This window comes from Lagopus leucura, unplaced genomic scaffold (assembly GCF_019238085.1).
Source record: "Lagopus leucura isolate 7727_CA_CO unplaced genomic scaffold, USGS_WTPT01 Super-Scaffold_100026, whole genome shotgun sequence".
Taxonomy (NCBI): Eukaryota; Metazoa; Chordata; class Aves; order Galliformes; family Phasianidae; genus Lagopus; species Lagopus leucura.
In genome coordinates, this window is record NW_024962277.1 from 2,297,572 (window position 1) to 2,325,241 (window position 27,670).

General features: G+C 45.6%; 1 protein-coding gene and 2 long non-coding RNA genes across 3 annotated transcripts in view; 2 read left to right on the top strand and 1 right to left on the bottom strand.

Annotated features, from left to right (window-relative positions):
• The first annotated feature begins 6,565 nt into the window (after positions 1 to 6,565).
• LOC122184950 lies at positions 6,566 to 23,851 on the top strand. Its single transcript, XR_006180680.1, has 7 exons — positions 6,566 to 6,638; positions 7,673 to 7,738; positions 9,077 to 9,132; positions 9,290 to 9,422; positions 17,136 to 17,222; positions 20,345 to 20,454; positions 23,713 to 23,851. It is a non-coding gene; the product is annotated as an uncharacterized LOC122184950 (long non-coding RNA).
• DNAJB8 (DnaJ heat shock protein family (Hsp40) member B8) lies at positions 19,452 to 20,291 on the bottom strand. Its single transcript, XM_042880361.1, has one exon. The coding sequence runs from the start codon at positions 20,171 to 20,173 to the stop codon at positions 19,547 to 19,549; it is 627 nt and encodes a 208-aa protein (XP_042736295.1). The 5' UTR covers positions 20,174 to 20,291; the 3' UTR covers positions 19,452 to 19,546.
• Positions 23,852 to 25,306: 1,455 nt separating the features above from the next.
• LOC122185048 overlaps positions 25,307 to 27,670 on the top strand; it is a 29,707-nt gene continuing 27,343 nt past the window's right edge. The window contains exons 1-2 of the long non-coding RNA XR_006180712.1: positions 25,307 to 25,706; positions 25,861 to 25,956. This is a non-coding gene — a long non-coding RNA (uncharacterized LOC122185048). The remainder of the gene's footprint in view (positions 25,707 to 25,860; positions 25,957 to 27,670) is intronic.

Sequence of the window (27,670 nt, forward strand, 5' to 3'; positions counted from 1 at the left end):
ACTTTATCTTCATCAGGAGGTTGTAGGGCTGAGTCAACGCTGCTGGGATTTGCACCGGTGGTTCCAGGATGTCTGGGTATTTCAAACCTAAGGCTTAGACCTCTAATCATCCTCTTATCTAAACTGCCTAACATCTGAGTCTGCAAAATTGGGTTGGAAATCTCACACAAACGTGCTTTACCCACTAGCACTTCTGTGTTTATTTGCCAGGGGAGCTTGGGACTACTGATGGGCACAGAAGATTCAGCTTGGAAGCCAAAGGTTTAATCAAAGTATTGCTTGAAAGGTCCAGTCCTTGACTGATAGATGGCTTGCTTGCTGACAGCTGGAATGGTTCATTCTTTGGGGCAGAAACCCAGCAGCAGCACTCAGTGAGGCAAGTGTTGACCTTTCCTGGGCTGTAAGACCAGAGGAACCCGGTTATTTTATATTAAGTTTTGAATCCACTGGGGATGGAAGGAAGAGTTGGTTGCTTCTTTGTACCTTACAAAGAAGTAGCCTCATCCCTTCTCACCCCCCACCCTCCCAGTCCTTATTGCTTGGTGCATGAGGAAATTGTTCAAAGTAACCAATGTTGCTGGGTTTTTTGGTGGTTTTTTTTCAACCAAAAAATCCAAAGACAAGCGGTATGAGGTCCTACAGCAGCCCAGCATCTCTCTGAATCCTTCCCCAAGCAACTTTTTCAACAGCACTTGGCCACAAAGTCTAGAGAGCTCAGAGATACGAAATTCTTACAGGTTTTATGAGAAGATGGTTGAATGGAGATGACAGGCTAAATTAGCACCTCTATTGCAAAAAGTAGTGTTGTAGTGTTAATTAATTCCTTAACAAACAGCAGAGGATCCTCAGCAGACACTGGGTCAAGGGGAGCCAAAGGGCTTTCTGATCTTCCCCAGCTGTGGAGAAGCTCCAGTTAAAACTCTCACTTTATCAGCCATCTCATTGTGCAGTGGCACCTTGAAAAACAAACAAACTGGTTTTATTTGTTCCCTGTCTCTCAGAACTTCTTGCTTATGTGACATCTTCATTGATATCTTATGTGCATATGGAAGCTCTTCTGTATCTCGTCTTTAGTCTCATTTCTGAAGGAAAGGAATATCCCCTGGCTTAGAGCCACATTGGAATGGGTGATACAACAGAAAGGAAACTTTCCAGTTTTGTCCTCTAGTCAAGAAGGAGGGCTGGTGTAAATAATTCCTCACAAATGAGTGCTTTGATATGTTTGGCTTCTTTCAGACTATCTGGGAGTAGATGCATGATAAATTTCTCATTTTAACTGATGTAGCAAATCTCTGGAGAAAGCAACTGCTGTTTGCTGCACATCTATAGTAGTTAGCCAGATTCCTCTGTTCTGATTTGTCAGATAGAGTGACTGATGATGTTTGTAAATGTAAATTTTGAGTTTCCTCAAATTCTAGTGTGTAGAGCTTCAAAACAGTCATTTTCTATAAACACTGTTGCTTGAAAAAGTCCTGCCACTTGAATATCTGGTGAAGATGAATGCTCATTGCATGCAGAGTTGGCAACGAAGCACCCATCTATAAACATAGAGTTACTATTCATGGAGATTTCTTTTATCCTCTTTCCAGTTGTACAAACACACCACCGCCACCCCCGGCAATATTGCATTGTAAATTACCCTCCTTTTAAAAGCCCTCTCCCCTTAGTGCTTTTCATTCAAGAGATGGGAGACAGCCCTGGGCTTGCTGTCTTCAGATCAAATACAAGCTGCAGACTGAGTATTCACCTGAATTATATGAACTTCTGCCGTCGCTATTTACTTGTTGTGATACATTTCCTTTTCTTGATTGACTAAGCTCTGAGAGGACACATCTGCTTCAGCATTGCCCCCTCAAGGCAGTCCTTCAGCCCTCTGTCACATCTTTTTCTCCCACCTTTTCCTTGTCTGATCCTCTATGGTCTGCTACAGTTTTTTATCATGTGTTCATGATCTGTGTTACACGGGGGAGTCCTGGGATAGGGAGTGTGTTGTGGTGATTGCCCGTGAAGGGCTCCTATCATGCAATGGATGTGAGAAATATTTAGGGAGACAGAGTGCTGCAGTCTATTCTAAGTAGTTATGTAGTGCCTCTCTATAGCATCCTATGATGCTCCAAGGTCTGATTGAGCAGTTTGTCTCTTGACTTCAACGGTGTTCATTCAGCATCTTGGATACCAGGTCCAGGCCAGTTTGGTCTCTGGATACTAATGTGCCAAAGTCCTTTAACATCTTAAATCTATATGTGTATATGTTGGACACTGCAACAGGCTGCCCAGAGGGGTGGTGGAGTCACCTTCCCGGGAGGTGGTTAAGAATCGTGAAGATGTGGTACTTATGGACATGGTTTAGTAGGCAATGTTGGTGATAGGTGAATGGTCAGACTAGGTGATCTTAGAGGTCTTTTCCAATCTTAACAATTCTATGGTTCAGTGTTCAGGGCTATTTAGTTAGAAATTGAACAGGACCGTAATTTGTGGTTAAAATAAATACAAAGCAATTTATTAGAACACATTCTTAGAGCCACAGCCTCTGCAAGACATTTTCCTCCACTATACTATCCAAGTACTGGAGGTGTTTACTGTATGGTTTACTACGTGTCATCCAAAACCCCTCCATAAACAGCTGTTGATTTGCACATAGGAACCATGCAAGGGAGAAAGAAGAGCGGGAGCCTTAGGCTGAGGCTTTGATCAGGGCCCTGGGAGAGCAGCGTGCCCCCACAGCCCAGCAGACCTCATGCCATTGCCACATCCCATGCCCTGCAGTCCTCGCCCAGCGGTGCTGCTATCTGCCACTGTGTTCTGCTCCCCGGCCTCTCTGGCCCTTTGAAGATTCCCCATTGTTTGGGCTATTAACATACTTTCGGGGTGGATGTTTATCTTTTTTGAAACTTTTACAGCAGGCGCACTGTTAAACCAAGCTCGTGGAAGCCCCTTGCAGGCAAGCACCACCAGCGCCCTTCAGTGAGCGCAGTGCAGCTCTTCCCTTTATTTGATCAGCTTCTAATACCTAACAGTTCTGTAAGTAAACATTTATAGATCAAATCAAAAGCTCGTAGAAGGAAGCACTCTCGATAGATTAGAAGCTAAACTGATCTAAATTAGAAGAGATGCAGAGATAACCTTGCCTGGCTAAAAAGCATATACTATCGGTTGCACGCAGATAATTAAATGAATGAGCCCTTTTCTATTGAACAACTGATGTGCAATTGATAAACTTAATTAATAATTAACTTTTTAATTAAATATCAATTTAAAACAAGTGTGGTAATGTGCCGCTTGCATTTAATTTTGCTGCCTTTTCTTCAAGAAAGAAGCGTCATTAGGGTTACAGGTATCTGTTTAAGATGCCTCTGTGCACTGCGCAGGGAATAAATGTGTCCGCTGGGCACTTGCCAGTGAGAAGATGGCTGTAAACAACAGCACCCAGAGACAAAGCCAGCATGCAACTTCTGAGAGGCAGCAGGAACTGCAGATAAAAGGCATGTACATCTCCATCTGTAACTTTCTCAGCAGCAGAAGGCCTACCTGTTCTATGCCCTTGTTTGCGTAAGAAAGGCTACAGTGAGTATAGAGGAGCTGAGTCTCTGTAGCAGCCCTTTGGGAAGAAGGTCCTTCTCCGGCTTTATGAATGGAGTGGCTTGGTGAAAGCAAGGCTAAATATCCAGAACCACCAGATATTACCTTGTTTAGGAAAACAATCCCTAATAAGCATGGGAAAGCTGCAATCTTTTTCCACGTGTCTTCTCACGTGATACCTTAGTGCAATTCCTATTAGTGCTAATGGGGTAATTGGCTCCCTTCAATGTGAACTCCCTATAATGCATCCACATAACTTGATTTGAGAGTGTAAATCCCATTAGCCTGAATGGCGATCTTCTCTGCCTCTCATTTACCCATTTGATCCTGCAAGCACTAACAGCCGATCGTCTCCCTTTGCCCTTTGAAAGCGATAAATACTCATCCAACTTCCACTAAATGGCTCTCAGACACCTTCCAGATCGTTCCTTCCACTGTCCTGCATACAGCAAGGAGCAAGGCAATGCGCAGAAGGCAGGAAATTGGGTTTGCAAACTGGGGAAAAAAAGGTGAAAGGCTGCAAGAAATATTTCCACCAACCCTACGCCCGCTAGCAACAGGGAAATATTTGAGCGCCTCGATGAGGATGTAAGAAAATCTTTCCACTGCAGTGAAGGAGGATCTGGGTGAAGATTAAGGGTTGCTATTTTTTTTTTTCTGTTAATGACTTGATTTGTTTCCAACTGAAAGAAGTTGGATAGAGGATAAGCCAATGGGCCCTACACTGTCTGTCTGCAATGTGGGGCTTGAAGCCAATTGGAAATGACTCTTCTGAAGGTACCATCTTGGACACAGCACCAGACACCTATCCGGTCGGAATACACCGCCAATGAAAGGATGATTTCTTTTCCTGCTTTGCCTCATAAGAGGATATTCTTGCTTCTCCACATGTGAAGGGAAGATGGGTCCCTCCCATGGGGAATGTTACTGCTGGCCACCACTTCCTTTCTGAAAGCCCCATTTGAAAAGGAGGAAATAGTTGGTGGAGGAAGTTCCTGAAAAGGAATCTTTCAAATCCTTATTTTTGTCAGGTTTTTTTTCTTTCAGGGGACACCCAATACGATGGAAATAATTGGCGTGGCTGCCTCAAGTGATGGAAAAATTACAGAAAACTGCAAGGGGTGTGACAGCAAGAAAACCGGCTTCTTCTCCATTTATTGTACAATATTTATCATCAACCCGTTTTGTATATTTTGCTTTCTTTTGTGTAATCTTATCATCACTGGGGTTGAAAACGATGTGATTTTTCTCCTTTGAGTAGTTGCCAAAAAAGCACTTACGTCGGAGTATTAGTGTATCATTTGGCTAGCACATCACATAATGGTTTTTTTACAGCAAGTATTTAACCATGTTTTCATCCTGTGGGAAAGAATGATGGGTCTGTTTTGTAAAAATAAGACCTTGTGGCAATGTGGACATGCAAGAGATAGAAACATAATGCAACAAATTAGTTTCAACACACAGAAATGAGGTAGTCCAGGCTCCATATACATTCAGCAGCGCTGGTTTTTCTCTCTCTCCTTTGTCTCTACTTTTGTCTCTTATTTTGAAATGCGTTGCCTGATCTTATGGGAAAACTTTGCAAGCAGAACCTATTAGAATTCAACCAGCCACCTACCTGGTTTGGGTAGGCAAGCGTATGTTCTTTGCATACGTGTAGGTAAAACAGTGTTTATGAGAACACGTGAGAAAGGGAATGGTAAGGAGTGCCGTGCAGATATGATCAAATTCATCCATTCTGTGTGATTCGATGCAAGCTCATGGTGTTGCATCAAGAAGCAAATTAGCTTTATTACAAACTGAGAAGATGCTTTGGTTTTTAGCAACAGTGAAATATGAGAAATTTGATCATTCTAATGTCATCACAGAAAATGGAGACCTGAAGCAAAAAATAATTTGTCTTTAGGTACTTCAGAAATAATCAAATGTTTGTCATTATAGTTTCAAGTGATCCCATCAACTCTTTTCCAAATAGCAGCTAAGTGAATCTCTATTATAACCTGAAACCCACCATTAACTTGAAAACCATTCGTGCTGTGATCCACATCTTTCCAATCTGTGTGTTTTATAACCTGCCCAGTGTAACAGTTGTGCTCACCTCCATCGAGATGGGGAAAAGTATGTTTAGAAATGGCAGATCTTTATTCTTTTTAGTAAAATATCCCAGTGAGCTGTGACTTTCTTTTCCTTCATATGTAAAAATTCATCATTCTCTCTGTTTTCATGAAGTGACTGTATAATCTGTTTGATGTCCACCTTCCCTCTTCCTACCAGCTGCTTATCCTTTTCTGCAGTTACATGCACATTCGTATTTTGTCATGTCTGAATTCAGACCTGCAGTCTGGAAATGCCATGTACGTGCCTAAATGTACTTATGTGAGAAGTGGATTTAAGCATATGGCTACATGATTTCTATGTTTAAAAAAAAATGCCATTCAGTAAATTTATTAGGGCTTTATAATGAGTTATCATCAGTAGTTGCACTAAAATACAACTCGGAAAAAAAAATCCATTGCAAAGGCCTTGTGGCAGAGTGGGCTTTTTGTGTGTCTTTTATTCGCTTGCTAATTTACAACATTCCATAATTCTGGCCCTTCTAAAAACATCTACGAATTGTTCTCCGAAAGCCTTTCATCCCAGAAGGTGCTGGGCAGGCACAGAGCCTGATGTGAGGCAGGGTGCTTGGATCCTGCCCTTCGGGTGTGCAGTCACTCCTTTGAACCATCGGGTTTTATGGTAGCAGGAGCATACCTAGGGAGGGTTTCACTAGGCTGCTTTAGTAGCTCGGGACAGGGACTGTCCTGTTTTGAAAAACAGGAAAGCCCCTGTTGCATAATGCTGCCCTGTTGTACTACTATAACAAGTCATTGGAAAATAGAGGTGGGAGAAGGAGATGAAGGCTGTCCCGTTGTGTACAGTCCTGCTGAGGAGGATGCACCCGGTGGCACAGCAGAATTTTTCTAACCAGTCTGCTCTCCTAACCAGGTTTGCTCTCATTGCAAGTAGAGCTTCACCTTTCTTGTGCTGTAGCAAGAGTGATTAAAGGCAGCTGAGAGAAGGTGAGTCAACAGTGACTAAAGACCATGCATAAATTCCTAACGAATGGCTAGCAGGGGAGATAAACAGCAGAAACATGAAGCAGCCTTAGTATACCTTACTCAACGCTTTATCTTCATGGAAACGTCACCACTGTGTTACATCATTTCCTCTCCAGATATGGCAGTGGAAGTGCAAGACCTTCCCATAATGGGGCATAAGGTGATTGGGATGTTTTTCATGGCTGCCTGGGGAGTGCCATCAGCCATAACAGAGCAAGTACTTGGGGCAAGGAGAAGAGCTAATAAATGACCTTTGCAATAGTGTGATCAAGTCAAGCCCACCAAAAAATGATAGGTGAGGCAAGAGTTTGCTCAGGAGCTGTGTCCTTCCCGCAGGGCATAACCGGGCAGTCAGCTAGATAGGAACAAACTTGCAACACTGGATTTTTTTGGAGGGCTTGTGTTATCCTTGATAAAAATCTCTTTGGTATTTGGGGCAGAATGGCTCTGCTGGATGCTCCATCCAGCTCTTTCCTATTACCTTTACAAGTATTTTCATTTCCAATCTGCCAAAATCATGGTGTTTACTAATCCTTGCTTCAAATAAAATGCTCTGGTCTAAATGCATCTCCTTGAACTTGGGGGTGTCCTTCTCTTCTGCAGGGTCGGATCCTGCACAAACACACATGGCACAAATTCAGCAGTGAGCGTTGCCGCAGGGCTGCACACATCCATCATTCTTTGTAAAAGACTCTGAGGTAGATGTCTTGTGCAGAAAAAAAAAAAAGTTTAAATAAAACTTAAGCTTCTAGAAAATCTTTTTATTTTTCTTGGAGAAAGAATATCTCCCCTCCCGAGATGAATTCTAAGTAATTTTTGGGAAATATGTTTTTTTGCAAGGTCTTACAATGTGACAGCAACCAAAGGATTACACAGAGCCTTATGTCAAAATCAGAAATTTAACAGAAAGATTTGTTTTCTTGTTTAATGTGACTTTGAGCTTAAAGATTTGAATGTTCCATTTCTCGTATTTTTTTTTTTTTCCCCTTAAAAAGTTTATCTTACTGTCTGAAATATTTTGCGAACCTTGCTTCTTTACTGCTGTGGAGGGGATCTTTCAGGTAAGTTCTTGTTTCTTGTATTTTCAATTTTACAGTTATGGGGATGTAAGAGATGTAACATGCATTTTCATGGAATAACCATCTGACATGAACTTATGGTAAATGTGTTTGCTCTGCCTGTTTCCTGTTTGTATTGACTTTCCATGAATTTCCTGGCACACATACAGATGAGTATATATGGGAATACGGCTGGCAACAGATACGTGCAACTAATGGTAGAAAATGGTTGGGGTAGGGGTCAGTTTCAAGCTTTCTTTAGTGCCTTTCTCTAAAATTTTGATCGACTAACAAGGTGTACACAGTCATCTGACAGGTACACTCACTTAAAGCTAGATGAAAGATGTAATTTCTGTTTTTCAGATGACAAATGCTGCAATGAGTGATGCCAGTAACAAAAATTAGTTGCAGAAAATTAAAAAAAAAAAAAAAAAAAAAAAAAAAAAGATTTCCAAAGCCATTGCAAAGTCCTTACTAGCTGTTTGGAGGGTGAAAACAAAATTCATTAACTAAATAATTTGATCCAAATGATTAGTCCGGTTGTTGGTGGGGCTAACAGGATGTCTGGGCTTGTCTAGCAGTTTGGTTAGAGTTATAGAGATGAGGAATGTGATGCAGAAATACTTTTTTTTTTTAGAAAGCTGCTCTTTTCTTGGCTGGGAAGGAAGCGCTAGTGCTGTATCATGAGACCTTTCCCAGTCCAGACTTCGAATGGAACCATTCAGTTAGAAGAAAATGGTACTAATAAGGAGGTGGGCCAATGCGTCTTGGTGTTGTTCCCATCACTGGAATACTGAGGCACAAAATTGGAACGCTACTTGTAGGAATGGTTGAGGAGCATTTCCATGTAGCTTGCATAAACTGTGTTCATCTTTGGCCCCACTCTATAACGTGGAAATCAGAGTGGTTTTGGAATATGCATTTGGAAAACCAGGTGCAGCATGGATCCAGTTTTTGTTTAATCCAAATGAGTGGATCTTAGAGAGTATGGATTTAACAAAAATGGGTTTGGCCAACAATGAGAGCAGTCCAGTAAATTCCACCAGTACCAACAAACGTCCCCAGCCTTACATACAGTTCAGAACCATCTCCAAACTCAGGGACCCCCTTGGCTATGGGTTTTATGTGTCACAAAGGCTGGCTCTGACAAACATTTTTAGAATCACCATCTGTCAGCTTTTCCTTCAGGGATCCCCATTTACAATAGCTTGTATCCAGGCCATGTGCAAATCCCACTGGGCTGAAACTTGGCCCCATACTTGGTTGGCCTGGATGCAATTAACAAACACAAAATTTATTCAATTTAGTTTGGCCAAAAATATAAGATTCTTTTGTTTGCAGATGCTGAAGTTGAGATGCCTTTCCAAACTTATCAAGGACAAGGGAACCGTTTCGGAGTAAGTAACAGCCAACCCCAAAGTCATCCTAAAATTCAAGTTGAACTGCAAACCTAAGCACCAAATCATTTGTGAAGCTCAGAAGTTGAGTCCATTTTTTTTATTTCTTTAATTTTCATTGCTGTCTCTGAAATTCATTGTTCTGGTTGGGCTCTAGACAGAAACATTGGAAGAGGACACCCAGCACTCACAACATCCAGCAGGAGCAGCAGGAAGCATCAGATATTGTCGGGGAATTCTTCAGTTCCAGAAGTTTTGAAGAAACGTCTGATCCAAATTCTGGAGTGGAGGTTAGAACTCACATTGGCAGCACCTCTAAATAGCTTCGGTCTGGAGATCTTGTAAGATCAGGATCTGTCCCTCTTGATTGTCCATCCAAGCCTTCCATTTTTCAGGTCTTATCTGTCCAACTTGAGCATGATAAACCTTATGGTGCCTGATTAATCTGTCTCAGAAAGATGAAGGGCTGAGTCAATCCTTTTGCATTCACATCTTTGCCTCCCAGCTCCCACAAAAGCACCAGACCACTTAATTTATTCCCATTAACTGTGCCGGTACTCTGTGATTATAAAACAAAATTCACGTCCAGGACATGGGCTTTCTTTGAGCACTTTTAACCCTTCACCACCCATCTATCACAGTGAGTTCTGGAGTCATAGAATCATCAAAGTTGGAAAAGACCTCTAAGATCATCCAATCCAACTGTCCGTCTTCCACCTATATTGCTCACTAAACCGTGTCCCAAACCATTAGCCCTGATCCAGGGATGTGCCATGCCTCTACCTGAGTTGAGCAGTGGGATGAGAAGATAAAGGTGAGATCCTCTGCACATACCTAGCAGCAAGGAGGCCTGAGGCCAATGGTTAATGCAGTGCAGGAAGGAGTTCACATAGGCATTGATCAACGTGGTATAAAATACTTGCAGATGTTGCCTCCCCCAGATTACTTTACTCTGAGAACTAGCACTAGAACATAATATATTTTCTTTTTTACTAATTAAGGGGGAGCTGCCTCCAACTCCTCTAACAGTGTGAAGACCCAGAGGTGCTGGTGATGCTGGGTCACCCCTTCTCCATGTCTCTCAGCCATCCCTGCTGCTGGTGGATAGGAGCTGATGGGGTGCAATGAAGCCACCAGCACCCTCCATTGCTGCAGGTTAGTTAGTATGCTGGGGCTGTGCGGTTCCTCTGCCATCTTCATTCACCTTAGAAATGTGGAGTTTGAATGGTTTATCTCTATTAATCACCAGCTCAAAAAGCTTTGTGCACCAAGGGCCACAGATAATTAACTTCACTATACTGCTTGTCTTATCAGTATCAACCTCTTGTCCTCCTGTGAAATAGTTAAAACCATCAGCCCCTTTTTACTTTTCCATTTAACTCTAATGCTTTAACACTGATGTTCTAAATGGCCCTGCGATTCATACTTATTAGACAAACCTTTCTTTCTGCATCTCTTATATTTTTTGATAATTGGCCATGTACGTTTCTAAGGGGCTCAACAGCTTTTCATGCCACTATACTAATAATTAAAGGTTTCTCACAGTCTTTCAGATTTCTCTTTACCTTCTCTTCTTTGATAAGTATAATTTGCTGTTTAATTTAGGGGCGGGGTGGGGGTGAGGAAAAGTAGTGAGAGGCTGGCTGAATAGGAAAATATTTTGTTTAACAAAATTTGCTAATTTTAAACAAATCTCCATTGCTTCCTCATTTTTATCACTCCTCTTGCTGAAGACACCCTCCCTCCTGCACTGCAAAGAGAGAAGTGGGGAGGCAGGAGATGAGGGCTGTTCTTGCTGTTCTGCTTGGTTTAGCCCTTTGCTGTGCTGGTATCTTTATTCCCATTGCTCCTGTCACTCCAAGGAGCTGATCTGGGACCAAGCCCTTGTGCAGTGGAGCTAGGTTCCAGCTTTTCATCTCCCAGTTTGCTTTCAAAAGGATATTCCTCCCAGAGGCTTTCTTAGCTCCATCAATCTGCCATTCAGTTCTCCCATCCTATTTACTGTGGGGTGTTTGTGCAACTGATGCTTATGCCATTCAGAAGTTTTGCTCCATTTCCTGCCTGTCTCTCACTGTTCTTGAGGGCTTTCTTCCTTCTCCCATTTGCATTACTTGAGTTTTTCCCTTTTATTTCACTTGGTTTTGTGTATGTTTGTTTTAATCCAAATTCCCCAGTTCTCAAACTATTATCTTCTCTCTTCTGTCTTTAAAGTTCTTTCATTTAATTTCTTCTATTTTTCCTGCACAGGGAACCTGCTGGGGAGAGTGACATGTCTGGACCTATCTTTGTCCCAAGCAATAGAGCCATCCCACGTGGAGGACAACCCCAGGGGCATGATCCTGCACCCATGGAGAACACAAGGACAAAGAGGTTTTGGATCTGATAGCACCACCCTGGGTGAGTACCACCACACCAATGGAGGGAAGGCACAGAGTCTGGGGCAGCCTTGTTACTGTTTGTCATCTCTGCTTGCCCAGATGTTGCATCTTTGAGAGAGGTGTTTAAGGGCTCCTGGAAACAGGGGCGTTAGGGAGGACTGGGTCTAGTGCAGTGACAATGCTGCTGTCTCCGTTCACACAGGTGAGGCCACCTGAGCTCAGAAGACCCAATGACTTTAGTCTTCAGTAATCCACTCTGAAAAATAGTACTCAACAGCTCCCATTCTATTTTTTAAATGAACTCACCCCAACTCCCCACCTCTTTCCATGCATGTAGGTTCAACAAGCGTTGATGCTCATGTGGGACATGTGCTCTGAGTGACATGCTTTAGTGGGCACAGTGGGGTTGGGTTAATGGATGATCTTAGTGGTCTTTTCTGACCTGGATGATTCTATGATTCTATAGTGTATACTCTTAAACCCCAGTTCCTGGAATCATGCAATGTCAGGTTCTTTACTTTCCTTCAAAAGAAAACATTTACACAGTTTTGCAGAGAAGGATGCACATGTGACCCCAGTGCTCTGAAGTGCTTACACAAACATCCAATGCAGTTTTTGAGGCGTGTGACTGTTACACTACCTCTTGAAGTGAGGAGGAGGTGGGAGCAGAGGGAAGAGCCGATCATAAATTTTTCCTGTTGGAGATGGGCAGCGTGGTGTTGTGCTCCTACAGTTAACACACAGCGACTGTTTCTTATCAGCTCTGGAGCTGAATTGCAAAACAAGTTCATGCAGAAGTCATTCCATTTGCTTTTTTTTTTTTTTTTAGCAAAGAATTCACACAACCTGTGATCTGTTCTGGGTTTATCCTCCAGTAGGGGAGAAGAAAAAGACCGGTGATGCCACTGTAGTGAATAATTCATCCCATCCTCCTTGCTGGGTGCTAAGTGACCCCTTTGCTTAGCTCCCGCTTAGGCTGGGGAGGAGAGCAGGACGTCTCCCATATCTCCGTTAGCTGCTGGGGGTTAATAGGGGCATTCAACACACACATGCAGGCTCTAAACAGGGTCAGGGGGCAGCCAGCACATTGCGACCTGAAATCTGACAGCTTTTACTCATTCCAGGTTAGGTGACCCCATTTCTCTCTGGGTAGCAGCCTTGCCTGGTGCCCAGCGTGGGCATCTTACGCAGCACGGTGTCTCGAGGTGTTTCTTCTCCTTCCCCATTTCCACTTGTCTGTCTCCCTCCACCACTTTGTTACCCTGATGCTGGTGAGTCCCTGCTTTCCTCCTCCTTCTCCCTAGTTGGTCCATTTGTCGTTTTCTCTCAGTAGTCCATCCTCCTTTCTCTCCGACTTCTTCTGTCCCTTGTTTTTCCCTCCTTCCTCTCTCTTTCGCTTTTCCCCCCTAGTGTCGGAACTTCTTTCTTTGATTCCCCCCCTCCACCTCCCACCCTTTATAGTGCTGTTATCTGTGATTTTGGCAAAGAGCACATTTATTGGGGAGGAATATCCCCATGGCAACGCAGCAGATGGTGACTTTTGATTAGCTTGGCTTTTTTTTTTTTCCCCCGACTGCCAAATCACAATCCGTCTTTGAAATTAAATCAGGCTGTGATAGCATCAGTTGTTCTGGAGAGGGGACGAGAGAGAAACAAGACTGAAGTATTACAGCGGGAGCCAGGATGTAATGCAAATTCGTGTTTTTTAACCCCAGCAATAAAACCCCCCGTTCATTCCGGGAGCAGAAGGAACCACAAGAGAGGGAATAATAAAACTTTAAAAAAATGTATAAGACTTTTTTTTTTTTTTTTTTTTTAATGTTATCACCCCATATGGGCTCCTCACTCTGACCACAGCAGTGTGTTTGTAACATTGATGTCACCGGAGCTGCTGGGCCTAATCCTGTGGCTGTTTAAACACTATTGAGAATTTTCCTCCTGTCATGGGTGGTGGGGACAGGCCGGGTTCTCAGCTGAGCCACTGGAGCAACTATTTATTAATGGGGTGCGGCATCCCAAGTGGGGAGAAAAGCATTAGCAAGCAGCTCCTGGAGGGCAGTGGAGGAGGGAGGCGAGGGGAATTCAGGATAACACGGGGAAGTGGAGCAGCTGGAGAGGGCGGATGGCATCGGCGAGCCAAGATGTTGAGTGATCAAGGGCATGGGAAAGTGAGGAGCTGTCTGAAATGGCACCAGGGAGGTCTGAGCCTGGGGAAGGAAGGGTGCAAAGCTGTTGCCAGCCACGAAGAGAAAGTTACAGGGCATAGCTCCATGGAAGATGGGAAAGCAGATACCAGAGTCAAACAGTAAGGAACTTTCTTGAACGCTTCAGAAGTGGGTGGTATTCAAGACCCGTGAGCTCTTTTGCCTGGTGCCTTCTGGAGGGTGACCAAAGGTGAACGCAATTGAGTGCTAATCATAGCCAAAGATAAAGGAGGGCTTGAAAATGAAAGCTGCAGAGAGGAGATGACTAATGGCCCAGCCATTTCGTGGGAACTGACGTGGTGTCTCGGGCCGTGAGTCGCTGGGCTGCTATCTCCAATTACCCACGCAGGAGTTTAGAAAGCAGTTGTCTGGTCTCAGTGCTGGCTCTTGTGGAGGAAGGGAGTTCAGTAGTAATGACTAAAGGTAAATAAAGGGCCACATCCAGTCTTGGAGGAGTTTCATCAGAAACAAAGTGCTTTTTCTTTCTGGGGTTGCAGCATGCACATTTTCTGGTACTGTGGAGAGCAACTACACATGAGCAAAAGATGCATCTCCTGGAAGAGCTCTGATCTTAACGTAGGATTCAAATCTGTGCCCTTCTGATCTGCAGCATCTCTGCATATATGGGACTATCCTGTCAAGAGAAATAATTGAGGTCTTCCCACTTCTTCCTGATAAGTACTCCGTGCACTCCTGCTTGCTAGGAGCTCTGAGCCACCACCACATCCCGCCCACTGCTTTTTCAGTCCAACCAGTGCCTTTTCCTGCTGTGCTTCAGGGGACTCTGCAGGCTGTCTCAAGTTCTTCCAGGATAAGCCTTCTGGCCAACAGATAAAATTTTGCTGCAGATGTTGCTTCTGCTGGAGAGCTCAATTCAGGAACATTTTGTGTATGCCTTGTATTACATCTGATGTTCGTTGGGGAGCAGATAAGATTTGGGTGTAGGAGATAAGTCAGGTAGAGATGCTGCTGCACCTAAATTGCCAGGAGATATCTCAGGGCCGGATCCTTCCCTATGAGATGCAGGCTCAGGGGAGTGCTCCAGCCTGGAGGGCCTCACATGTTGGTGGAGAGTATGGGAGAAGAGTTTTACGAGCAGAATGAGATCTAAACCTCTTACTGAATCTCAGGGGATGTTCAACCTAAGTTCCTTTTTGTTTAGAAGTTAATCCTAGATTAGAGTTTGTGGAAGCTGGGCATTGCTTCTTGCATTGGTCAGACAGCCACCACCCAAATGGCTGGACTTCTTGCCCTGGACTTACCTTGCAAGTGAATGTCTGCCCTCAAATTTCTTTCCCTTGTCCATCCCCCATTGCCCTGCACAAATACTTTGCAACCACACTGGCTGGCACCTGTAGGAACCACTCTGCCCCACGGCACTGTTGTGCCTGAGTTGCTGATCCCCAATAATTGCAAGAGGGCTGAGAGTCAGCGCTGCTCTACATCCTGCCCGCAGAGCCCATCCCATCAGCATGGCGTGCATGTCCCCAGCGGTCCCAGCACGAGCCTGGCATCTGCAGGGCTGCAATCCAGGCTCGTGGAGCTGCACAAAACAAACTGGCTGTGACACCGCCGCAGCGCGCTCGAGCCTCTCCAGCTTGACACCGCATCATTATATATTGATGCCATGACACCAGCGCTCAAAATAGCATCAGGACAATTTGATTTCCTGCAGATCTCAGGATGGGGTCATAAAAACGGAGACTGTTCTGGAGAAATAGGATAGGGTGGAAATGTTTGTAGTGACATCACAGCCGCTTCCATGCCAATGGCCTCCTACTGCTGCAAACATGTGATTGTGATTTTGTTGCACGCTCCATCAGAAGAGAGCCAGGATGGCCAGGGAGGGAGGAGAAGGGACGGAAATATTCAGTTCTTGTATCTTGATTCAAATATCTGACAATAGCTTTGCAGCCCTGGGGTGCTGAGTGATCAGGAGTGGGGCCATGGAGCTGCTGCCAGATCAGGGGGCTGCAGAGTATAACTGGAGGCTGAATATGGACCTTTGGCTTTGTGGTGGATGATGCTGCTCTGTATTGGGGTACTTTGTTGGAGAGTTGGGTGGTCTCATGCTCACTCTTCTCTACTGGTCCCTGTTTTGTCTATCGTCACTCTTCTTGGCAAGAACCACCTTCAGGCCAAAAAATACAGCTGCAAAAGCCTCTGCATAGCTGTTGTCTTTAGGGGTTCCTGTTATGGAGAAGAAAAGCAAGAAACAGCAGCAAGGGGATTTAAGTAGCTGGGGATAAGAGGAGGGAGGAAGGGAGAAAAGATACAGTGAGAGAAGCAGAAGTCAGCCTAGGAGACAAAACCTTGTAGGAGAAAAACTCATTTGGTGACCCCACAAAAGGCTCTGACGGCTGCAGAGCCCAGCTCAGTGCTGGGGGCACATGAGAGTGAAGGGATCCAGCTAATGCACCCGTCCATCAGATTAGGCTGTCAGAAAACCCAACCACTTCCATCACTGTCTGAGGAGAGAGACTCACTCCCCGCTTAATGTGATCGCAGTCCTGTTGTTGCCACTCCAGGGAGAGGGGCCACCGCCACCGCAGTGTGCAGCAGGCTGTGAGTTTAAAATCCTATTAGGCAGAGACTAACAGTTGCAAAAAGAAAGCAGGTATCCCCTAGTGGGGATTTAAAGATGTTTAGACATAATTGGATTTTCCAAGCAGATGTCATTATTGTTAAACAGTTGCCCACTTGATATGTTCAAGTTGTTGGCTGTAATTGCTAAAATTAGCAGGTCTGCATAGAGCAAAGGTCAGTTGGTTAATATTGTGATTTAGTATTTTATGAAGTAATTCCAAATGCTTTTATGTATGTTTTTGTTTTTGCAGTCTAAGCCCACATTAAAGTAGTTGTGGGGCCTGCTAATAAAATAATGACTCAGCCTCTCCGAGAGGCTGCTGGCTGGACTTGAGCTGCCTCTGCTATGTGTGCTCTTCCCATTGCTCCAGTCCTACAGCAGGAGACTGCAAACTGCCCCCATACTCTGCTTTCAAGCAGAGCTCATTCTCAACCAGCCCATTACCAGCTGAGCTCTGCTGTCACAGCTTGTGGTCCTCCTTGTGGACCAGCTGTGTGTGCAAGCTCACCAGGGAGAGTCCCAAAACATGGCTTTTTACAGGGACAATGCAGTTCTGGGAGAGACTGTCCTTTGCACAAGCAAATGATTTCTTCCAAGGCCATATTGGCAACACTGGCTAAGATTTATTTTTGTAACAGAGGCACAACCCATTCCTACAGGTGGTTTGGGCACACACCTGGCAGATTTCTCGCTATTGCCGCAATGTGGGCCATAGCCAGTGCAGTCCAACCTGCTTTCTTACCACCTACCATTTAGGGCTGTCTCTCTCCTTTTTTTTTTTTTTTTTTTCCCTTTCTTTTATCATTTTCTTAATCTCCACTCTTTTACTTGCAGGAAGTGCTGAGAGCTGCCATGTGCCCTGCAGAGCACAAGGAGCTGTGGACGAAGATCTGCATTCCTCCTGGACCCAGCGCTTGCTGGGTGAGCAAACTGAGTCTTTTCCCAATCCATGTTCCCATAATCCAAAGAGCAAGTTTTGGTGTGTGCAGCTGCCAGAGCTGCTACAGGAGCTCTCTGTGGCTGCAAGAGGTGATAGAAATGTTCTGAGTGAGGGATGGGAAAAGGAAGTGCTCTCTCTTGGGTGCTGTCTTAAGTAGTGATGTAACATCCCAAGCAGACTGGGTCTGGGATAGGTATAGATTGATCACAGATTATGCACATCTTGATGGACATGCACAAAAATATCAGACTGGGGACAAGACTGAGGCAAAGTTTTAGCCCAGCAAGCTGAAAATGTTAGGGGCTGGGCTGTTCAACTCTGGTCCAGATTTCAAAACATGCTATTTTGATCAAAGACCATTTCAGTTTCCGATCCAAAATGTGCTTTTCTTTTTTAATAAACCCTTGAACTTCCTCCAAAGTAACATAAGGTAAATTCAAATGGTCATCTCACGTAGTGAGCACAGAGAATATTGGTAGAAATACGTAATTGTGTTTGCTCTGCCCAAAATAATAATCTTTGCCAATTTGTAAAACCGACAAATTCCTTGCAATCCCCAGGGCTCCAGTGTCTGCAGGGCTCCTTCTGGCTCCCAAACCATGGAGCAGCAGCAGACAGGGATTGTACCACTGGCTGTCCCTACTGCCATCGCTGCTGGCTTCCTTCTACAAACCCAGCAAGTCCTTACGCATCCACTTGCCTCTCAGTGCTGTACCTTTTTTTATGGGAGGGGGACTCTCACAGGAACTTAAGAGGCCTTAACACAGCAAATTCAGTTTTGTTCTGTTTCTTTTCCAAGCAGGGCATGGCATCAGTTTGCAAAGGATAGCAATTTGTGCTGTGTTTTTCCTTTCAGAAGTAAAACGTTTCTGTTAAGTGGCTGCAGTATTCTGGCTAATTTAACTTAGCGTTGGGAGACCTTTATGTATATCACTGCTTTGCAGTCTCCTTCAAAGCAAAGGAGCCTGTTATTCCCATTTCACTGCAGAGGAAACAGATGCAAAGACCTGCCCAAATGCAGGCAGCAATTGCAATCTGGATTAGAGTGAAAATGTCCCTGAAAACCAGTTCCACCCTCCAGGGAGACATCAGTGGGCAGGGCAAGCTGGGAAACTCAAGGGGATGTAGTGTAGGACTGAAAATAAAGCGTGTGAGATTTTAAATGCCTAAGGTGATCTGGCCAAGCAAGAAACAAGGCTCTGTGGTTCATGTCAGCCCAAGGGGGGGGGGGGGGGGCAGAAACATGGGGAGCGCGTTCCTCAGCTCAGTGGAGGACGAAAGCAGCATGCTGCCAGGCTGTGCAAGAAGTGCATTGTAAGCTGGCTCTAGCAGCTGTGAGCAAGACAATGAGGATGGTAAAGCACCATCGAGCTCCCCATGTTCAGCTTTGCACAAAGAGGGAGCTAAATTCAGCCCCCTGGATTCTGTTTGCTCATGGTTTGAATTTAGCTGGCTTTGTCTGAACAACTCCAAGCAGAAAGGAACCATAGATTGTCCCAGTTCAAGACCCAAATTCACCTTCTGCCTGCTTGTTTTCCGCCCCCAAACTACGCAGGGATCTCCAGATACAGTTTTCAGGGCATTTTCAAGGAATACCCTATTTTCTTTTATGGAACAGCTTTCTCTTCCTTCTTTTCCTCACCAAAATCTCCTTTTGTTTTTTCCCATGGCAGTCCCTCTCCTTACTACATTTTGGGCTACAGCTTGATACATCCTCACTAGATAAAGAGGAGAGGGGAGAGGGCTCTTCATCACCCCTGAACCTCCCCTACTTTCTTGCTAGTGTACAAAAAATGTTTCAATGAATGTATCTTGTATTCCAGCGCCTAAAGGCAGGACACCCTTCACTCAGCCTCAGGACTGTGTATGACAGTCAGACAAGAGCCTTTATTCTTCTGGCTAGCAGGCTTGGACATTTAAAAAGGGTCAGTTTCAGGGGGTGGGAGGAGAGCCTCCAGCTTGTCATATAGCCCTCGTACCTGTTCATCAACTATCCTTTTGCAGTACTAACTTACTTGGCCTCTGACAAACAAGCAAGGTAGCTCTTGTGTGTATTTACTGTATATTTACTATGTATTTCCAGACCAAACACTATATATCGCCTTACATAAAATCAGTATAGTTCCTCTCCTTAGTTTAGCATAACTCCTTATCTCTACCTGTCAGTAATTTGTTCCAGGCTGTTCAGAAGCTATCAGTTGTGCCACGAACTCAGCTTTTATTAACACTGCTCACAGTAGATTCCATTCGTTGAGCAATGAGAGCACATCCCACAGCTTGCATCTGATGTGTGTGCTGGGGGACATTACAGCTTCAGCTGGTCTTTTCCATTTACTGACACAGACCTCAACCGGCCATCTTCTTCAATTTCTATCTTCTCCTGCCCATTTTCAATGATTTTCCTGGTGGTGATCCTCTTGCCGTTGACCACTTCAGTGGAGGTTAAGACTGATCTGAAACTACGCGGCCCAGCTGTTTCCTCAACGAAGGAGAAGATGGTCTGCCCACTGTGACCGAATGAAGTAAATGGCATAAAGGACTGCATCAATCCAGAATACAAACTGGAGCTGCTTCCTCTTCCACTGTTTCTGATGTTGTTGAAGAGATCCATCCCTCCAAAGACTTCCCTAAAGATATTTTCGGGGTCTTGGAATACGTAAGCGATATCAAAGAAGTTGTTATGGTCCCCCATGGCACTTCTTCCTATATGGGATCGGCTCTCCTTGACAGATCTGTCATAGCGTGATCGTTTCTGAGGGTCAGACAAAATTTTGTATGCCTCAGTGACAGCTTTGAATTTATTTTCGGCTTCCTCCTTGTTGGTGAGATTCTTATCAGGATGCCATTTTAGTGCCAGTCTGTGGTAGGATTTCCTGATATCATCCTGGGAGGCACTTTTTTGCAGTTCGAGGATTTTGTAATAATCCACCATCTCAGGAGAGAGCTGAGACTGCTTGGAAGTAGCCTGGCACCTCTCTCTCACCACAGATACGAAGCCTGGAGATGTCCTGCACCCAGAGGCTCCTGGACACCCACTGCCACTGCACTGCCTGGGGTCAGGCTCAGTTCATCCCTTGCTCTGCTTTGTCTTTTGGTGTTACAGGACCACATAGGAAGCTGAGTCCCGTGTTACAGGATTGTTCCTTTTGAAGCCTGCTGTTCCCGGATCGTGAGATTGTGACCTCAGAGCGCCTTCAGCCAATTGTTGCTCAGGTGATCAAACTACGTTCTGGGGTGGGGTTGGTTGCCATTGGCCTTATGTTCTTAAATGTTGGTTGTGTACATGATGCAGTTGTCCAACATAGCTGTAATATCATATCTCTGATGTACGGCTTTGTCAGATCAGTTTTTGTGTTGCCTGCCCAAAAGTGGGATTCTTAGATACTGAGTATAGATCTGTGTGCAGTCTGGAGAAGTGTAATGTCATCAGGTCATGTTAATTCTATAGGACATTATTACCCTACAGCAGCAGCTACAGGAAAGCTGTTTGTAGTTTAGAGCCATTCACAGCTCAGGGAGAGTGCTGATAAGTTGGAGAAGGCACAGGAAAGAGCCCTAAGATGTGATCAGGGGTTTGGAAAACACACTTTGGAGTGAAATGCTCGGGGAAGTTTTCTTGATATTAAGAGGAAGTTCAACACCAGCTTCATCATATCCTGTAAGACCCTGGATGAAAACAGAGATTTGGTGGTACAGAGGTCTTCAGACTCTCAGGAAAAGCAGTTGGAAGGTGGCACTAGCAAGTTAAAACTCCTAATGTGTTGCATATCCTACACAGTGAAGGTAGTGAATTACTACAACCTCCTTGTGTGTCCATTTTTAAACCCAAAGTGGACCTTTTCACCTAAAATAATGATTAGATGACCATAATGTATATTTATGCCCAAACCTAATACCTCTGCAAGAACTTAGCTCCCATGATAGCACCAAAATAAATGTCCAGAATGAAGCTCATTAACAACCTTAGCTTCTTTTCTATGTGCTCTTTGGGATAGTTGGCCTAGGTACAGCAGGGATGCTGCATAAGCTCAATACTGACAAGTTCAGTCTGAGGAGCTGAACTCCCTGATCCAGTGTGAGGTTTTCCTGCATCTGTTTCTATTCCCTGGTTTTGTCATTCCTGTGGGAAATGCAATATCTTTGCAGGGAATCATTGCATGAAGGAGGTCTCCAAGGAAGTGCCAACAATGAGAACTCAGCTGTCTGTAACCCTGTCATAAACACCTACTAATGGCAGTGTGGGTTGCAGATCACTGCCCTCATTTCCATTATCCCACACTTTGGGAAGGAGTAAACAGCTGATCATACCAAAGAGTGTATGCACAGCACATGAGCCCACTGCTGCTCTAACACACATTGTAAGTGTGGAGCAATGATGGCAAGAGGGAGCCATGTCAGCTTGTAGAAAGCAGTATGGTGAAGGAGGAAAGAAAAGTGCTGGAGATGATGGGCACTGAGGAAGGGCTTTGTTGGGCTGGTTTCCTCTTTGGTCAGCGATGAGGCAGCACTATGGAGGTACTCACTGTATTCTGGCCCTGTGATAGAGGCTGCCATTAAGCAGTGCAGTGCTGGTCTGGCGGCCGACTGTACACTGGACTTGAGGATGATCCAAGCTTCCCACCCACAAGCCACCAAAAGGTGCAGCATTCTCCTATCCTCTGCCACTGTGACCTCTTTGTAGATGCTTGGCAGAAACTTCAGGAGCAATTGCTGTTCCTGCTCTCTGCTACCCAGAAGTGAAAATGGGATGTCAGAAACAGGTGAAAGAGCCCTATTGGAAGCTCCCAGGCTTGTTATCTGCTGCGCACAGAAGGAAGGAGGTGGCCCTGCCTTGGGCTGTCTCTGCAAAGCATCTCCTCCAGGACTTGCTTTCGCTGCAGAGTGCCTATCACAGACTTGCTGGCGCAGTAGATCATCTGTCCTGGATTTAGTGTGTCCTACCCATCTAAAACATAGGGAGTGTTTTTCTCCTGTCATCCTGTAGCGGGGGACACTCACTGCCTGTTTGTCTGCTGCCTGCAGCAGGCAGGCATCAGAGATTAGCAGCCATTCAACAGAGACCACTGTTGTGAGCCAGAAGGGTTTGCAAGGAAAAAAGAAAGGGTCGAGGAGAAATGGGGAGAAAGGAAAATGGGAGAGGCATGCACACTGCAAGTAACTAGACCCAAACTAGCCTGGCAGCCCCATCCCTAGAAACCAAGGCTTTGAAATGAGAAATGTTTTTCGTATCTCAAATCTCAAGTACAAACAATAAAAACCAGCCCAGACTGTGTTCTTTGAAGAGAAAGTACGAGTGACCTGAACAGTGGTTATCAGCAGCGTCATTAAGATAAACCCTTAACATGATTTAAAGCATCCGAAACTGAAGGCAGCACTTTCAGATACTAACAAAATGGTCTGACATTGGGGATGGAAATCAATAGTAATCTGATGTCACTAAAAATACTCAAAAGTGTCCCATGGCTGATGGAGGTGAGATTAGTGTAAATATTTGTATTCTAATCAGTGGCACGCGAGGGCTGGAGGCGGCCTTTCTGTCTATTTAATTAATGGAGTGGCTTTTTAAAAGGATCCTAATCATATGTGATTGTATCTGCTTATCAACATTTTTGCTAATTAGATGATATGGAGGCAGTCACTCTGCTAATTCCCTCATCCAAACAGCATATCCTGCACAGATAAAGTACAGTCTCTTTTTAATAAGAAACAATCATGAGACAGACTAACCTTAATGGTGCTTATTATCCGAGGATCTTTGGGATTTTCTCTTTTACCCACCCCCTCCTTCCTTTTCCTTCAGTCTCTGCTTCAGTATGCCAGATGGATGTGGATGTGGCAGTCCCTGTCCCCTTGGCACCACCATGTCCCACTCTTCCCTCCCAGCCGAGCAGCAGTGGTGGGTCAGGTGGGAGACGAGGAGCAAAACACAGGGCACTCAGGGGCAAAACGCCCCAAGATTTTGGTTCATGGACCACAGGTAACCCCAGATTTGTAGCCCCTATCACCGATCTTGCCATTGGCATCCCAAAAATATCCTGGTTCAGAAAGAAGTGAGCATCTCTGAGATGTGAAAACTTTCTTCTGTTGTTATTGTTCCTTGTATTATAGTTGATTCTATTACAAAAGGGTCTGGGGGCCAAGGGATTCTTGATAAGCATTTTCTCACCATCCCCCCTGATACCTTGACAAGTCTGGGTTCCTTTTATCTAAAACATGAGCCACAGACATTTGTTCCAAGTCCTTTGGCTATCTAAACAAACACACATCACACTTTGTCCCACCACTCAAGCTGTCATCGGATGCTTTCCCTTAAGGCATCTGTGCTTGTCCCCTGCTTGCTCCCCAAGCCGTGATCTCAAAGACAACTACAGATGAGCATATAAGCCTGACCTCCTGTTGAATGGCAGAGTGTCCTTCTTGCCTTCAGCATGAGGATTGAAAATAAGTAGAAAATGTGTCCCCTCAATGCAGATGCTTATGGTGAGATGGAAGATGGAAGATGGAGATGGAAGATGGAGCTGGAATAGGTCCTGGAGAGCTGTGTCTGGATTCAGTTTTCTGAGCCTTGAGGCCAAACCATGGTTCAGGCAAGAGGGCACTTGGCTTCTAGGTGGTGGCAAGGAGCAGAACCTCCAAAGAAACACTATTTTTTTGAGGTATGAAGCCAAAGAGAAGGTCTGGTCCTGCTTACTGGAGTCAAGGGGCCTGGCATGTTTTTTACGTTTGATCATGCCCAGGGCAAGACCTTGCTCCAGTCTTGGAAAGCACAAACGGTGATGTAACTTCTCTCCAGGGACTCTGATCCCAGGAGAATTCAGAGCACTCCAGTTTCACTGCCTGGGTCATCTCCACATGTCATCTGCAACGTCCTCACCCAGGCACGGCTCTGCTGAGGCTGTACTCAGCAATACAGTTGGCTGATCCTTCTCTATTCCTTCTCTCTGGCACAGACCTGGACTCTTCTTCCTCTCCATTCTACATACTAGGATTAATTCGATATTGACCGCTTTCCCAGAGCGCCGTCCCATTGCCAGTTCCGTGACTGAAGCCTACGACTTGAAAAGAAGAGAAACATCTGGGCCAAGGATTGCTCTGCAAGCGGTTGAGTCCCGGGGCCTAATGAGGCGCTGCTTATCAACAGAGCGTGCTTATCTGGAGCCCGCTGCCGGTGTACCTGCTCCAGCCCCATCGTGAGTGAACATGTTTTACCACCCAGTCGCAGGGAGCCGGCAGCGTGTGCGCGGTCAGGCAGCGCAGCTCAGGCGGTGCGTGGTAACTCGCGAAGCCGCAGCAACTTTATCACTTTGCAACATCCATACATAGCTACAGCCTTGAATCTTCTCAGGGGAAGAAAGGATGATGAGTTACTGTCCTGGGATTTTTGCTCTGTCTCCAGTCAGTGGGAAGTGGCATGTGGAGCATTCATTTAATAAACCAGAGGGGAAAAGCTGTAGATCAGCTTCTCATTATTTCAGAGCTGGCTCACGCCATCGCTTGGGTTTGTGCCTGACAGTTCAGTGTGTTATTTGAGGCCACTGAAGCATTCTGCAGAAATGATGCCACCCTCTTCTGAAAGCATGGGGTTTGTGAAAGCAGGGAGGGCCTGCCTCCCTTAGTAGCTTTACCATTGCCAATTCCATCTCAATTTTAGGTTTGCAGAGGAGATGCCCACTTTGGAGACCGGTTCCTGTCAAAAGCCACCACTCCAGCAGGAAACCCTCTGAAGATGGTTCTTCTGCTGAAGTAAAGCAACTCTAGGAGAGTAAAAATGCACCTCTGAGGCTGGTTTGCAGGGAATGGCAAGGTCCGGAGTCCTACAGTATTTAGATTGCTGTGTGCACATAAAACTGGTGCACCTCATTAAGGGAAGCAGCATCCTCCTCTGGAAGGAGAGATCATAGGAGATCATTGCTAGCATTCACCCCCCAGTATTTGCCAATGTGTTGCAACTGTTTCTGGGAGTGGGGAAGTGGAGTTGACCCCACAATGAAGATGTCAGGAGACAAGTTTAAGTTCTGGTCCTGCCTGTGGACTCATAAACGAGGCTGCCGGGAACAGTGAAATTTCCACGCTGCCTCAGCAAAGGTTTAGTCCAAGTTTATTGCTGAGATTAAAAGACTGGAGAATATAAATTGTAAATGTGATGACTTAAGAGCTCATAAATTCAGTATACAGCTCCATTCCAGAGAGCCAGTGAGCAGTGCAGCCATGCTGCCTTGGGCTCACATGCTGCCCTGTGCTCAAACCCAAGTTCTCTAAAGAGTCCTTCTGGAGGGGTAGTCACCCCTCCATGGAATCTATTGAAGCAACATTACCTGTTTGAGCTGCCAGAATGGGAAAGATGAACGTTTCTACTAATCCACAGGTTCTTCTACCAGTTTTTTGCTTATTCTACTTGTGTCCCCTTTCATGGAGCTGGGTGACCTCTGAGAGCAGACGGATGAGGAGGGCTCTGTGGAGGAGAGGTGAACATGCCACAATACTTTTGGGGTGAATTGTGAGGGGCTTCTACAGCTGGGTCGTGATTGTCATTGAGTTTGTCCAGTACAGATTTCCTTTAATAACTTGCTTAGGCGTTAAGACTTGGCCACTCTGTCTTTTCCTTTATTGTTTTTCCAGGAATTATGGAGAGTTAGAATACATTCTGCCTCTAGAATTAGTCTGGTCCACACCAGGGATGCAGATACTGGGCTGTGAGCTGTAATGGAATCAGAGGTAAGAATGCAGTACTCAGTGCCAACCTTGCTATCCTGCTGGGAGCAGAGCTTGTGACCACAGTGTGAGCAAGAAGAGACGGACAACATCAGGTGAACTGGACAGCATGCAGTAAGTGTGGAGGGGATGGACTCAGTGCTGCTTCCCTGGCTGAAGTCAGTCTGGCAGTGTTTGGGTTTGGGACCTTCTCTTTTTGCTTTCTTCCAACCAAACTCTTGAAAACTATTCAGATTCACCCCAAATATTCATCATCCCCCATTGCTGCAGTGCAGGTTTGTGTAACTAACAGGCAAGAGCAGATGAGAAGGAGATAAAGGAATAAGGAGGGGGGGGGGGAAGGGAGAAGTGAGGGAGGGGAAGAGGAATGCAGAGGTATGTGGCTGCATGTTGTGCTGTGTTTATGCACAAACAGGCACGCTTATCAATACCCAGATGGGAGCATGTCTGCATAGCTGTATCTCTGAAGGCAGCGGGTGCCCCTGGGCTGGGCAGCACGGCTGCAGCCGCCCCTTGGGATGCTGCTGCGTTATCAGGTTGCAGCAGGCAACCCTTGCTCCCCTTCTCACTGGGATCACAGCCCTTGAGCCTGTGTGGGGCTTTCAAAGCCTCTCCCACAGCCTCCCTGGGTAGGACAAGAGGGGATACAGATGTCACTCACTGGGGTGTGGGAGCTGGCGTTGTCCCCCTGCTTTGGTGGGACAACAGTGGGTGAGCAGAGGACCTGGAGAGAGCATTTGTTTGGGTCATTGTGGGCAGTGCAGGATGGGCCAAAACAGTCATTTCACCCCATAAATTGGGCTGTCCAGATTGGATCTGTGCACAGTACGCTGGGGAGACAGCCATGAAGTCTCCTTTTTTATTTTCTCTGTGCTTTTTAAAGAGGAGCAAAAAAAACATTTTTACAACCTTCCTCCTACCTCCACTTCCCAGCACCCAGTCACAGTGACCACTAATCTTACGTGGCTCATAACTGCAAATAGCTCAGGAACTAATTAATTTGACTGTGTCGCGCTTGCCTGCCTTTTTCACCAAAAATCAATTAAGGAAGAACACATTTCCCCTTCCCCTCCTTCCCCACTCCATTTTGCAGAGGGGAGATGGGGCAGCGTGGACCAACACTGCGTTCCCAGGGCTCCCAGGGGTCGGGGTGCAGCGGAGGGGGATTAGCAAAGTGGAGAGACGCAGCTTCTGCCAGCGGGAGAGGGGCTGCTCCCCAGGGACATGCAGCGGTGGGAAAGCTTGATTGTCACATGCAGCCACGCAGCACCATGCTCCTCCCTCCCCGCTGTCCCTGCTCCCCAAAGACCCCCATGAATTGTATGTGTGTGCTGGGAGGGGATCGGCTGTCGGAGTGTTATTTATTTGCATGGGTAATGAGCCCCTCCAGAAGGGGCTGTGAAGGAGAGATGGGTGGGAATTGTGATGCTGCTTCCCTGCCAAAGTGAGGGTAGAGGTGTTGGTTATAAAGGAGTAAGCGAGGAATTCAGGAAGGTGAATTTTGTGTTCTGTGGGAGATAATAGTAGGAATTGGAGTGGAGTCTAATGTGGATTTGGAGGTCTTGGAGGTGGGGCTCCTCCACTGCCCCAAAAGCGCAGCAAGAACGTACTCCTCGACACACATCTCCCCTCCACACTTGCTCTTCTAGCTCTGCTGCGTCCCTGGATGCATTCAGTGCCAGGCTGGATGTGGGTCTGGGCAGCATGGGCTAGTGGT

Coding starts and splice junctions, on each gene's coding strand:
- DNAJB8 (XM_042880361.1), bottom strand. CDS start 20,173: ATGGTGGATTATTACAAAATCCTCGAACTGCAAAAAAGTGCCTCCCAG.